At 37.5% G+C, this 15,126-nt stretch overlaps 1 protein-coding gene and 1 pseudogene across 17 annotated transcripts in view; both read left to right on the top strand.

Moving 5' to 3' along the window:
• HYCC2 (hyccin PI4KA lipid kinase complex subunit 2) overlaps nt 1–15,126 on the top strand; it is a 68,352-nt gene that overhangs the window by 37,120 nt on the left and 16,106 nt on the right. For all 17 annotated transcript variants that reach the window (XM_019726777.2, XM_074339831.1, XM_074339820.1 and 14 more), the window contains 2 exons: nt 2,540–2,620; nt 4,006–4,121. In XM_019726777.2, coding sequence (XP_019582336.1) covers nt 2,540–2,620; nt 4,006–4,121 — 197 coding nt within the window. The remainder of the gene's footprint in view (nt 1–2,539; nt 2,621–4,005; nt 4,122–15,126) is intronic.
• LOC109445080 (etoposide-induced protein 2.4 homolog) lies at nt 7,392–8,787 on the top strand (annotated as a pseudogene).

The raw sequence follows: 15,126 nt of genomic DNA, 5'->3' as shown, positions 1-15,126 counted from the left end.
TTTAAAATTTTTTAAATTTATTTTTAATATATTATGTATTTGATACTATATTGTTTATGAAACTCTTTCCTTCTGAGGAATTCTTAAGTACCTTCAATATTAGTATTCTTTTTTTTTTCTCATGGTCCTCAGTTTAAGACATTGGTATTGAAATTCCTGCCCTTTGAAGTCTTATATTTTGTGTATTCAGTAGTCATTGTAAACAAACACTCTACATAATAAAATTAAGTTTTATAATTGAGAGGTAATAAAGTACCTCACAAAACATTGAGTCTCGCAGTAAATAATATTCTTCTGTACCGGTGCTCATGTCTGTAAATATTATTCCTAAAAAAATCATTAGAAATCATTTTCATCACTAGAACATATATCTGAAGGAGCATGGCCTTTGGAGTCACTTATATTTTGTTTAAAATCAGGCCCTGCCACTTATTAGTTGTTTTAAATTTGGGCAAGTTTCTTAATATATTGACTTCAGTTGCCTCATCTATAAAACATTGTTATAGAATTAAAAACAATTAGAACGATCAAGCATGTTACTTGAGGGGTTTAATACATGTTTACCATTATTATTATTAGTAGTAATACAATTACTGTGTTTCCCTGAAAATAAGACCTATAAAACCTAGCTAGACAATCAGTTCTAATGCGTCTTTTGGAGCAAAAATTTATATAAGACTAGGTGTTATAGTAAAATAAGACTGGGTCTTATATTATGTTATATAAGACTGGGTCATATAGTAAAATAAGACCAGGTCTTATATTAATTTTTGCTTCAAAAGACGCATTAGAACCGATTGTCCAGCTAGGTCTTATTTTTCGGGGAAACACGGAAAAGGTGAATTTCTTAAGTGAAAGCTGGTATAGATATACAATTCTCTGTTTTGCTAATTTGCCTGATTGTTTTTTTCTTTTAAAGCAGGTAATTTGTTTCATATATAACTGTGTCTGTAGTGCTTACTTAGCACAGGTAGTTAGTAAATGTTGATTGATTTAATAATTGAATTTAGTGTTTTAGATTAGGTTTAGCATTGAGCTATCATTTTCATTAATTTGTGTAGTATAATAAAATTCACTAGTGGGACAAATGAAGCAAAAATATTTTGTGTAGCAGAATGCAATGGTTTAATTATCTTTTGGCATCTCAAAAATAGTATACTGTTTAAAAAATGCTCAATTGTGTGTCAGAAATGTAACCTCGGGCTTCTTTTAATTCCCTAGATATCAGTATTCTTTCTTCTTTGTGGTTCTCAATTTTTCTTACCACCTTGGTTTTCTTTTATATATTAATTTCTCTTTTTTCGTCTTTCCCTCTCTAGTACATCTCCCTTGTTTCAAATAACCTCAGGGAGAGTTTTATATTGCTCTCAGCTAAAACAAATTTCAAAACATCCTTCTCCACAAATACATACAAATGTTAAATCAAAAATATTGGACTTAATTTACGATTTAGGAATAAAAATTTAAATTTTATTGCCTAACTTAAATGGCTTAGATACTGTGGTAACAAGTTTGACTACAGAATAGTTAAATAGTCTCTCTAGGGAATTTTTAAACCCATTTTTCTGCCAAAATCAGAGGTAGGGCCATTGTTCACATATATGTTGTACTCTCCTCTGATATCTTAAACTCAGAAATGAGCCCTATGGGGAAGTTCTTTGGGTTTGTGTATTGGTGATGATAGTTGTTTTTATTATTGCTTCTTCTTTCTGCTGTATAACTAGTCAGTCTCTCTCTGACCACCTTCCTGCTAGGTCTGCTAAGAGTAATCTCTTTGCATTTTATGCCTGTTATGTATACTAATATGAATTGAAAGAAAACCTAGGCTAAAGTAGGGCAGTAGAGAAAAGGTGGTGATGCAGAAGGAACATTTGACCCCTCTAATGCTAGCATATTTTCGTGGAGGTGCTAGAGATTGTGGAAATGAAGGACACTGTTGTCCTTTTCATTGAATGATAAAGTGCTTAAATTTTAATATTCACAACAATTTTCTTGCAGTTTAGTAAAATTTACCTAAATATGAACTTATTTTAATATGTAGCTTATTTCAAATAAGTAGTTTACTGCTAAATAATTTTAAGAGTTTCTTTTAGTCAAGAATTCTGTGTTAGAACTATGTGTTTTTCTTATTTTAATAAGTGTGGCTGTCATGGCTAATACTTTTAATTTTAATCTGTTTAAGTCAGCCACATTTCTACTTAAAGATCTAATACTTGTTTTCTCCCTGTCCTGTATGTAAATTTAACATGAAAATTGATTTGTGTGTCTGCTTCATGTCTTTGCTGTCATATTGTATTTGATTTAGTGTAGTGTTGCATTCAAATTTCTCAAAGGATAACTCGACTACCAAAGTATACAAATTTGCTAATAGGTTAGAAAAGATACACTAGGGTAGTAATATTTTTTATATATTACTATTTCTAAAAATCTTCCTCAATTACCAATGATGTATTCTGTAAATTAAGAAAGTAATTATTATTTCTTATAATATAGGCCTGTGATTATTTCATTATCTTTGTATATTTTTTTTTAACTATAGGAAATTGCTGATAAAGATGGAAACAATAAAGTTCTATCTTTTACTATCCCTTCCTTATCTAAGCCTTCAATATACCATGAGGTAAGTAAGATTAAAGCTGGAATTATTTAAAATTATATTGAATAGAGATAAAAGTCAGTTTCTTACCAGAGATAAATATTTCTAACACGTTGTTACTGATTTGCTTCTTAAGAGTAGATGTTTGTTAGTGTGACGTAAAGTTGAGCTATTCTCAAGAGAGGCAGAAATTAATGAAAAATTTTCCTTTAGTTCTTGTTTAATTCTTTTGTATTCTTCCACCTATATCAGTCTTTTTAGTCTTTTATGAATTTTCAAAAATATTCTTTAACTTTTTAAGCCTTCCATATTAATTAGAAATCATTTATGTTAGATTGTTTTTCTAAATTATATCTTAGGCAAATGCTACTTAGAAGAATATTAACACTATAATTATTTCCATTTAAAGGCGTCTGATGCATTCTAGCTGTTCAATAAGATTACACTTCTGATTTTCGCTTATATTTATTTGGTTGAAGAATGTGAGAACACTGATAATCATAGGTAGATGCTTCCCATTGAGCTGAACTCCTAACTACTCGTAAGGACATATGTTATGAATCAAGCTTCTGGTCTTTAGTGGCCTTTAGTGTGTGTAAAGTTGTGAGGAAAGCATTTAAAGAAACTTTACCAGTAGTCTAAAATTTATATTCCATTTTCTTATTAATGATCAAAATCCTGTTGTCTCATAGCTCTGTGCAGAAATTTTTTTTAATTTTAATTTCCCTGGGACTTTGTGTTTCGTATTGGAAATAGAATGCCTTCTATTGAGCCAGGACTCATTTTAGCATAGAACATTTCTGACTAACAGATTTTAATTAAGTTTGGTGGGTCATGTTGTAAAATAAAATGGAGGCTAGTAAAACATTTATGAATGGATGGTTCTTCTAACTTAAGAAAACATGAAATCAGTTAGTCACTATTAAAGAGACATTTGATCATAGTCTTCCATATTGTTTGTGTTACATAATTATAATTCTCTTCACCTTGCATTCTTCATTGTAGAATGGGATTAATGAGAGCCCTTACCTACCTGAAATGAGACAAACTTCACAGTTTGAATGCACAGCCCCCAAGACTTCTCTGTGTTTTAGAATACAAACAAATTAAAATTGATGTATTTGTAACCTTTAGTCTTTTCAGCAACTTTTCTTACCTGTGTCCTAAATATAGATTCATTTCATAATCTTTCAAAAAACAAAGTGGTTGTTTTTAGTTTTATGTATCATGTATCAATTTCCAAAAAGAGCTGTAGAATGCATATAATTGAAAAATGGAAGAGGTTTTGAAAGAGAAGAAGAACTGGTCTGAAACTGCCTTTTGTTGAAACAAAATTAAATATCGTTATATGCTATAGATTTTTACTTTGTTTTAGAGACACAGTCTCATACTTTACCTTATTTTTGTAGCCCTCAACAATTGGATCCATGGCTTTGACAGAAGGGGCACTGTGTCAGCATGATCTCATCAGGGTTGTTTATAGTGATCTTCATCCTCAGAGGGAAACATTCACTGCACAAAACCGGTAATGGTCAAAATTATACACAGGAATAATTGTTAATTTATGCTTAATAGTTAGCTATAGTTACTTTTGGTTCAAGTTTGATGTGAGAAAAGGCAAAAAATTAAATATGTCATACTAGTGAAATACATCATAGAGTAAAATATTTATCCATCTAATGCTTGATACTATGCTGTGGTCATCTTATATAAAGCAGTATAAAAACTAAAAGTATAAGCGCGAAGTCAACCAAACCAGGGTTTGTATTCTAGCACTACAACTTAGAAGGTTGCCCTCTTGGCCAGTTGGTCTACTCTCTGCACCTTGCTTTCTTCATGTAGAATGGGTTAGTGAGAGCACCTACCTACCTGAAGTTGGACAGACTGCAAAGTTTGAGTGCACATTCCCCAAGACTGCCCTCACTTCTGACACCAATTGCAAGTTTGGGGGATCCTCATAAATACTCTTAGGTTTGCTAACTCGCTAGAAGGACTTACACAACTCAGTGAGTGGAAGCTTTATATTCATAGTTATGGTTTATTACAAGGAACGAATACAGATTAAAATCAGCCAAAGAAGAGAAGCATAGGGTCTGGAGGGTTCCAAACACAAAGCTTCTGTTGTTCTTGCCCATGATGTCAGGATGTATTATCCTCCTAGCATCAGTGTGTCACAGTTTGCATAGAGTCAGGCTCAGGTGAGCTTTGGTGTCCAGAAGTTTTTTGTTTTGTTTTTTTAAGATTTTTATGAAAATATAGCTAACATACAATATTAGTTTCACGTGTACACAGTAGTTATTCAGCATTCATTGGGCTCTATTACGTAAGCATGATTGAGTAGATTGATTGCTCACAAGGGTGATCTCAGCCTCTAGGTTGATTGATACTGTATGACGCAAAGCCCCATCCTAAATCACACGGTGGGTCTTTCTAGTGTGGCCAGCCCCCACCTAAGAATCTCAGCTGTGGCCAGCCCCACTCTACAGTCCGTTGTCACCAACCCCCACCCTCAACAAAGCCACTCCTATCAGGTATGACATAGGTTACTTCCTAATGGGGACAACAGACAGACCTCTTTACGCAAGGCCAAATTCTTTACAGTACTACAGAGGCCATTCCCTGGCCTTTGGCCAAGGCTCTTTTAAACCAAAACAATCATATTTATCTGGGCACCTACATTTAATATAGCATATATATAACAGACACAGATAACAATATAATCATTATGAATATGTCTAGGATTTGAGGAGTGTAAGTTAGGGATAGATTTGAAGAAATAACTAATTTGTTCTGTAAAGCCACCATATACATTTTCATTTTTTGGTACCAATTTGATGACTCATTCCCCCCCTACCCATCCCAATCTGCTGCGACTTGTATCTTATGATAAACTTGAGCAGAACTGTTTATCATAGAAATTGATGATTAGCTAGATCCAGTTCTCTCAGGCCAGTCATTTTTTAATTAGTATTCATCTTACAAAGGCTTTAACTCAATGTACCAATACATTTGACCATCAATATCAGTATTATAACCTTACCAACAATTCCAGTGTTACACTATAGCACAGAATGGCAATAGATGTAACCTGAAAAAGAAGAGTCATAGTTACTGGCATACCAGATCACTACAATGTCTCCCAGAGCAGTGCCTCTCAAGTTTGCAGGTTTCCATTTTACTTTATCAGGTTCTGAAAGGAGGAGTGGTCTCACCAACATATGGCTCCACCCTTTCACAAATCTGATATATTTGAGCCAAGAGACAATAGCATCTCTTGCTCTGAACCTCTCTCAAGGTAGCAGTGTAATACCGAATTTCCCTAATTGCATAATCCATTTATTTATACCTTCCAGCTACCATTCTCCCCTCTTTTCATCTGTACCCAAGCTTTTCTCCCTTCAGAAGCGCCGTTAGGTTCGGCCACTGTGCTGATCTGGATTGCTGGCAGCAATACTAGTCTAGCACGTGCCTCCCCTCAGCCCACTCCCATCCAGATAAGGCTAGATTAACCAAGGTACCGGACTGGTGAGCTATCTGTACCACTAGGTGACACACTGCATTCTATGTCAGCCCCAGTTTTGTCGGAGGAGGTGAAGGCACCCCCCCCACCCCATTAGGCCCTTAGCAATTCTGACATAAAGGTTTAAAGATATAGTTACAATTTCTTATTTAGTAATCGCCTCTGCTGCTGGCACCTACAGTTGCAGCCCTGGTTCTGAGGGCACTGCTTTAGGTAGGAAAAAAAGTTGAGGTGATGTGGGGAAGAAAAAAAGCATAGTTATATCTGATATACCACCATCTTCCCAGGGAAATAATTGCATAGTTATACAAGCATTGCCTCCACGCCCCCCACTTCTTCCCAAATCCCCCAGCGAAGTGGAGGAAATCTATCTATTGGTGACCCTCCTCCCTTGGTCCTCTTCATGTTGAGTATGGACACACACTCATGAAGGCATGTAAGCCACCCCTCACCCCGTTTTAGATAACAAATGTTTCAGTTGCTTGTTCCACTTCTCTATCAAATTATCACCATGAGACTATCTCCTTACCCATCGTTAGACTTTATGGGTTCCCTGCTCTGAAGAAATATGACTTGCCAATGCAAACTGATGCAATATCTTTGGTTCTGGTCCTTCTATAGTACTCTGAACATTTGATTTACCATCAGGTAAGGAAAGCTCAGTGCAGAGTGAGTGTCTATTCCTGTGAAGACCCATTTGTAGCCTCCAGGGGCTAGTGGTATCAGTCCAGCTGTCAGCTGTGCGCAGGCCTTCACTCAGGGGACTCTGCCCCAGAGCCATATGCAGTCTCTTGTCTCTCTTGATGGCAGACAGAACAGGTCTTATTGGCATTTTGTGGCTCAGAGAGTACAAAAGGAATATGTATAAATTTACGCCATCTCTGATTTGCCATAGTACTGCCATGTCCACTCATTTCATGGACCCATGTGGTCACCTCAGGCAAGCTCACTGGGGTATCTACTCATTTATATCAGGCACCTTCCGATTCTGGAAAGCGCTTCTCCTGATGAGCTTAGATATATTCTACTTTTTAACTCACTTCTCTGATTCCCTTAGTGATTTCCATAGGGCCGTTCCCCATACGAGCACCCCTTTAATAGGCCAGTTGTCCATTGCCTTCCTGCCTGGGTCATTTGCCCTGTCACAGTGAGTTGGTAAAACCTAAACATAGCATGCAGTTAAGTGCAATCACAAAGCTGATTTGTTTTTACTCAATCAGGGTGACGGCTTTCCAAACAGGATGCAGTTTATTCATCTTAGAACTGCCACCTAGACCCCATCCGCCCTGGGCAGCTGGGCTCGGCTCCCGCCAACTTCCCACCACTCTGTACGGCCTGGGCATGTCCACTGTGGCCGCAGCAACCTTGACCCTGGGAGCACCTGCACAGCAGACAGCAGGCCATCAAGCACAGAGGAGCCGAGAGGCTCACAGTGGGCAAGGGGCTGGGCTGAGCCGCAGCCAGGAGGCGAAGCTGTTGGGTCCTTCATGATGAAAGCTTTTAGACACTTCTCTCTCCCCTGTGGAGTTGGTAGTTTGGTTGATGAAGAGATGGCAGACAGTGCCCAAACCTTTTCTCCAGGACCTTGCCAGAGGAATCAAAGACTCCATATGAGGAATATGTACCATCTCAAAGCTAGATGTTCAAATTCAGCAAAAGAGAGGAGCAGCATCGAAGAAGGGCAAGTAGTGTCCTGGGGCAGATGAGAGCCCAGAGCATAGAGAGGAAGCAAGAGAGTGAGCCAGGTGTTGTTACTAGAATTGTCAGGTGCTGCGCTTGGAATGGCAGAGTATTCTTGTTCAGTGTCCACTTGTTTTAGCAGGAGTTTATTCCTGCGCTTCACTTAGTAATTGCCCAAATTATTGGTGATGTGTCACTACATGGAGATGTTTGGTCGTGGCTGGAATTCTTCTTCATGTTAGTTTTCAGTGCACTTTAGGAACTCCCCCTGTTTTTGCTTAGCAAAGTTGTAAATGCCATTTGGTTTCAAGATATAGCTGATCTTGCATTCGGAGTATCAGGGAGGAAGCCTCACGCATTCCCTGGTGTCAGCAAAATCATTGCTGACATGCTCTTCAACCTTCCTCATCTAGGGGATATTTGTGAATCTCTTTCCCATCCATCTTGTGGGTCAGCTAGTTAGTCTCCTGCATATGTCCCTTCCTTACTCACTATACTGCTTTGAATATTGTTGGTTCAGTAAAGGAATTGAAATGCATCAGCGGTTGTCAAACATAAAGAGGAATTGGCCTTACTGCTTCAGATTTGGTTTGCCCTTGGCTTTCCTCACAGCAGTGCAGTCCTCATACATTATCAGTGGCTGCCTCTTCTCTATCCTCTTTCCTTCTTTACTCATTATCAGTGCCAATGAGCCAAGACCCCTGGCAAAACGTACCTTTTCCAGTTGCTCCTCTTCTCCTTGTGGTTTTCTTAAGCAGCAGACTCTTGTACAAGATGGTTCAACCTGTAGTCTGCCCTGAGTAGCTCAACCTCTGCAGAGAAGTTCCCTTCACCGCATCCATCTCTTGTCAAACTGAAGGCTGCTGCAGGCCCCTGAGTCACCTGCCATCCAGAGGGCATGAGTGGGATGGGAAGGAGGCTGTGCAGCTCTCTCCTTGTTCACCTCCCTCACCAGGGAAGGCAGGACCCACTCTGCCAAGGGTCCTCTGCATATCCCCTTCTCTCTGAGGAGCTGGGGTTTTTGTCTCTGGTGCATGTGAGGCACAATCCTCCTGACAGCAGTACATGAGTTTTTAACACCTGTGAGTCTGAAAGGACCACAGATTTTTCTTAGCTCTCTTCTACCATTTACCAGCCCCTGTACCTGGACTGATTTGAATACCTTTTCTCTCTATGCCATTTACCCTCCCACTCTCCTTTTTGCCTTCCACCACCTTTGGCCGAATGCATTTTGTAATTCTAGTTGTTGTTTTGTGGACCTGTTAGTTTGGTGAAGCACACCTATTGGATGTGGGAGACAAAGGAGTATCTCAGTTGCTCCTTGTCACTCCCTTTATAGCCATCACTGTCTTGATTCTTGTAACTCAGGTTAAATTTTAGTCTCTCTTACTCTACTGCAAAAAACAAGCCTGAAGAGATGGAAAGACCTCACATCACAGCCAGATCTGCTGGGTTTTGAGGAATGCTTTTTCTTCCCCTTGAAGGGGAAAAAGCTGTTTTCACAGGTACATTTAAAGTTCCATAGCTATGAGGAGGTACAAGTTTGGGACAAGTGCCACTGCAATAGAGAATGCTCAGAGAACCTAAACTTGTAGACTTGGACGTCTGAAATGTACTGTCGGCCACTGTCAGGTCTGCCTCATGTTTCAGAAGTATATTGGGTGCTGCAAATAGGAACTGAAAGGGTAAAACCAATTAAACCTGTGATTGGTTGGTGTTTTCCTGTCATTTTAAGGAGACTGAATGTGGGGGCAGATGTCAAAACACTTGTACAGTTTTAAAACGTCACAATTAAACGTGAGCTGGTTGCCCCTCCCTCCCCCCAAAGAACTGCCATCCATAAATCAAGCAGCACTTTGCTGGTCAGTAGACAGCTATTCATAGGGTATTGTCTGAGTGATAGAATCTGGCAGCTTGTCAGGTGGTGCCTGAGTTGGCCCTAGGGAAAAAGGAGCTCCCTACTTATGAGTGCTCTGAGTACCTCTTTGCATCTGTGACCTGTTCCTGTACAAACCATTTCCATTTTATTATGAAACTCTTCTGGCACTGCCTGTGTTTTTCTTTAATCACCCAAGATATTATGGGTATTTCGTATTTCAGGATTATGTTATATTTCAGTCATAGGGGCAGTCATTGGTGCCTAATGGCAAGCTAGTTGTTTCTCAAATGGAAATTTCCCAATCCCAAATCCTAGAAGTTGTTGATAGTTGGTATTTACTGGCTTTTGCCATAAACCCGTCTGTACTCCACAGGGCTATTGTGCAGCAAATTAATAACCTTGTGGGCTTGGGTAATCTTACCGGTCCCCATTTAGCATGTCCAATTTATATTACAGGAAGGGTGGACTTACATGCCTTCTGTTTTACAATACCAGATAGGGGAAGTATTCCCAGACACAATATCCATTCCCATAGTGCATTCAGGTAAACGAGACACAATCACGTCACCTAAAGTTCACCCAAACTTTCACCTTATTCCTATCAATCATTGCTTTTCTATATCCTTTCAATCTAGCCGGAGCCTTAGGACTTCACCAATAAGGAGACCCTGTGTCATCATCTCCCACCTTAAATAAACATATCAGTTATGACACACATTTCTTCCCAGAAGGTGAGAGCAAAGGCCAAACTGCTCTTTGAGTAAGGCCAAATTCTTTACCACACATTACTGTGGTACTGGTTACTGTGAAGAGTAAATGAGTGATGACCAGAACATACTTAATTATCACAGTGTCTGGCATACAAATATTAGTGATGTAATATTTTATGTTTGTAGTAAAATAGTACTCTTATTAGTTATAATATTAGATTTATGGAAGGAATATAGTATCAAGCAAATTTCTGTAGGCATTGACTTTTGATCAAGTGCTTCAGTCTGAAATTCTGGTTCTTATGGGTCTTTCTAATATTGCACATATTATAAAAAGTGCATTGGCTTCCCTTGTGTCCTATACATTGTTTTGGAATTCAGCGTAACTGATCGTCCTTTGTTAGCCAGCATGGTGCTGTATAACATGTGGAGAAGGCCTTATCCTGACTTCAAGTAACAGCTTAATTTTTTTCTAGATGTTGATTTACTCAAATCATTTCACAACGTAAAATTTATATTAAAATAGTGGTTCATAAGTATAGTCTGCAGACTGGTTTATAGAAAAATCATCTGGTTACCTAGTTTTTTCTTGTTTTCTAATTTTAAGCTTTTAAAGTATAATATCATATACTTGTGGTAAATTTAAAACAGATCACAGTATAAGGTGAAAATAGATGAGAGTACAGCAAGTATATGTGTCCTCTTCCCTGTAACCACCCATTTCTACTCTCAGTAGTTAAACTGGAGGCAGTTTTTTATGTGTTCCAGAAAATTTTAATGCATGCAAAAGCATATATTCAACCTTAAACACACACACAGGCCCATACACACTGGCTTCAGATGTACACATTGTTCTGCAGCTTGCTTTTTTCATTTTAAGAATAAATCTTGGACACATTTCTCTAGCAGCATATAGAAATTTCCTCATTCTTTATTAATGACTACTTAGTATTCTATATACTTACCATCAATTTTTAACCAGTCTCATACTGACTAAAATTTAGATTTTCAGGTTTTTGCTACTATAAAACAGTATTGCAAGGAACACATTTTTTTTGTATATGTATTTGCATGGAAGTACTAAAATATCTGTAAGATAAATTCCTAGCAGTGAAATTACTGTGCTAAAGAATGTCTGTTATATTAGTTTGAGTAGATATTGCCAAATTACCCTCCCCAAAATAACTGCACCAATTGTATCTGCTACCAGTAGTTTGAGGGTGCCTATTTCCTCATACTAATGTCCAATTCTGGGTATTTTCAAATTTTTGCTGATCTAATGGTTAAAAATTGATGTCACATTGTTTTACTTGGCGTGCCTTTAATTATGACTTGGGCTTGAATGCTTTTAATATGTTAGTTTGTTATTTTTCTTGACATGTGAAATGCATATTTATGTCCTGTGTCCATTTTTCTTACTGAACTGTGTGTTTTTTTTCCTAGTGATTTGCAAGTTTTTTAAATTAAGGAAACTGCACTGTTTTACACTTTGCACATTTTCAATTAATCATTGACTTTATTTTTAGTTTAAATATAATTCACATACTATAAAATTCAATCCTTTGAAGTGTGCTATTCAGTGATTTTTTTTTTTTTTTTTTTTCAGTTTAGTCACAATATTGTGCAGCCACTGCCACTACCTAATCTAATTACCTACCACTACCTAATTCTAGGACATTTTCATTACACTAAAAAGAAACCCCTTTCTTTCCCCCCAGCCCCTGGTCACCATGCGTTTTACTTTCTTTCTTATGGCTTTGTCTATGTTAAACATTTCATATTAATGAAATCATACAATATGTGGTCGTTTATGTCTGGCTTCTTTTACTTAGCATGTTTTCTAGGTTCATTCATGTGGTAGTGTGTATTTCTTTCTTTGTATGACTGAATAATATTCCATTTATTGATAGACATTTTATTTATACATTCATCAGTTGAGAGACATGGTTTATTTGTACTTTTTTGGCTATGAATGCTACTATGAACATTAGTTTATAAGTCTTTGTGTGAACATATGTTTTAGTTCTTTTGGGTATATATATATACTTAGGAGTAGAATTGCTGGGTCATATGATAATTCAATGCTTAGTTTATTGAGGAACTGTCATACTGTTTTCCAGAGTGAATGTACCATTTTACATTCCCACCAGCAGTGTATGATAGTTCTAGTTTTTCCACATCCTCACCAATACTTATTTTTCATCTTTTTGATTATAGCCATCTTAGTGGAAGTGAAGAGTGGTATATCATTGTGTTACTGAGTTGTTTTTGCTGTATATTTTAGTTTTTTTATACAGTCAACTATAATACATTGATTATCGAGAACACACATGCAAGCACGTATAGTATATTTTTTCAAAGTTAAATATGCTCTAGTTTTACACAGTTTATTAAGGAAAACTGCATTTTCCAGTTCCCCCTCCCCTTTCCTACCATTTCTCCTTTCCCAGGTGTAATACTTTTAACCAGTGGTTCTCAACCAGGGCAATTCTCACCCCCCACATCCCCGGAACATTTGTCAATGTCTGGAGATTTGTTTGATTATCATAACTGGATTGGAGGGAGGGATGCTACAGCTATCTCTTATGTCGAGGTCAGGGATGCTGCCCGACATTTTACAATACCTTGGCCTGCCCCCCACAACAAACGCTGATCCAACCCAAAATGCCAGTAGTGCTGAGGTTGAAAAATCTTGCTTTTAAATGACTCTACATATTTATCTCCATCTCTTTGAGTAACTTGCTGCTGCTTAATTTTTCTGTTTTGGGCCTTATCTAGTACTGTGGATCTATGAAAGATAATGATTTAGCTCATTACCTTTCTCATTTTCCTATCCTTTCAATGTAGTTCTGTTGTAATTGTGGGGAATTTATTATTCAGATTTCTCGTTATTTTGAATGACCATGGTTTATTCAGAGTTAATCAGTGCTGAACTTTGTGATTAACTGATTACTTTTCCTTTCCTTCATACCTCTTTGTTTTCCTTGGAATTTATAATTGGGTTTTTTTGTTTGTTTATTATGGGCTTTGTAATCGGACCCCTGCAAATTCTTTTATCAGTTGCCTAAATCTCCTTCCAAGTCTTCATTCACATCAATTATTCTCTCAGTTTTATCTTCCTGAAAAAGGGGCTCCCAGAGCCTTTTGACTTACCTCAGTCTGGATTATGTTGCCCTCTTTGCCTGGTGTACACTTATTATCTTGGGAATTTCCCCTCAGTCTTATCCCGGGAATTCCCTTGGTCTTTTTCCTGTGTGGTTCTCCTGTTTCCTGTACCCTATTAATCTCATTCTTTGTTCCTAGTATTCTGAAATTCCACTGGGATATTTCTTGATGTGGGTTTATTTACTCCATTGTGTTGAGCACTACACGGACCCTTTTGATTTGGAAGCTCATGTCCTTCAGGCTGAGAAATATTCTTGAGTTATTTTTGTTAGTTTGGCCTCTCCATGTTATCTGGTCTTTTATTATCTGTCTTCTGGAGCTTTTATTATTTGGATGTTGAAACTCCTGGAGTGGTCCTCTCTTCTCTCCTGTTTGCCATATCTTTTTCCTTTTGCTTTACTTTCTGTGGTATATCCTCAATTTCATCCACCAATTCTTTTTTGAGTTTTTAATTTCTGCAATCATGTTTTGTATCTAAAAGTTTTTCTTTTTTTATGAATGGTCTGTTAAAAGAGACCCGTTTTTGTGTTTTTTTTAAACTTTTATTTATTTTAAGTGTGTTTTTCCAGGACCCATCAGCTCCAAGTCAAGTCGTTGTTTCAGTCTAGTTGTGAAGGGTGCTGCTCACAGTGGCCTATGTGGGGATCGAACCGGCAACCTTGTTGTTAAGAACATCGAACTCTAACCAACTGAACTAACTGACCACCCCAGAGACCCATTTTTTTTTTAAAGAAGCATCTCATATTTTTTGAGAATATTAATGATAATTTGCTTTATTCAAAGTTATACTTTTTCTTTGTATATTCTGTTTCCTCCAAATTCCACTTTTTTCCCCCTATTTCTTTATTTTGCTCTCCTTTTCATGTTCGTAGTGTTCCTCAGATGTCTGGTAATTATTTCCCCTTATATTTAAGAGTAGGGTAATAAAAATGAGAGCTCTGGCCATACTAGTAGGGCTAGTTGACCATGAACTTCACAACTTCTCATTGGGCCATTCATTTGGGGAACTTCCTAATAAGCCATATCTTTAAATCTTTCCCCTTAGGGTGGTCAAATTCCATAGAGAAAACTCTTCTAGTCTGTTAACTAGAGGGCTGGCTGCTACCGTGTTTCCCCGAAAATAAGACCTAACCAGAAAATAAGCCCTAGCATGATTTTTCAGGAGGACATCTCCTGGACATAAGCCCTAATGCGTCTTTTGGAGCAAAACTTAATATAAGACCTGGTCTTATTTTTGGGGAAACACGGTAGCTTTCCAGTGGCCAAGTGGGGATGAAAGCTTATGGTCTCAATTTCCAGTAAAGTATGTTTCACATAATCTTCCTGTTCACAGTATCGTTTCTTTCCCTTCCAACCCCCTGCCCCAAACCACAGTAATGCCTGGTGGTTCCTAGGTAGAAATTTCTCTTTTATCCTTTCATAAAAGAAATCTTCAATTTTAGAAAATAAATCTTTAATAAACCTAGCAACATAGAGAAGGAGAAGGGAATCTGAAGATATAACTGCTTCTGAGTCAGATTTTCAACTCAGTTTTTAGCTTTTCATTTTGAGATAATTTCAGACTTGCAAAAATGGT

The sequence above is a fragment of the Rhinolophus sinicus genome, linkage group LG01, assembly GCF_036562045.2.
Source record: "Rhinolophus sinicus isolate RSC01 linkage group LG01, ASM3656204v1, whole genome shotgun sequence".
Classification (NCBI taxonomy): Eukaryota; Metazoa; Chordata; class Mammalia; order Chiroptera; family Rhinolophidae; genus Rhinolophus; species Rhinolophus sinicus.
This window is presented reverse-complemented; position numbering and strand designations above follow the sequence as displayed.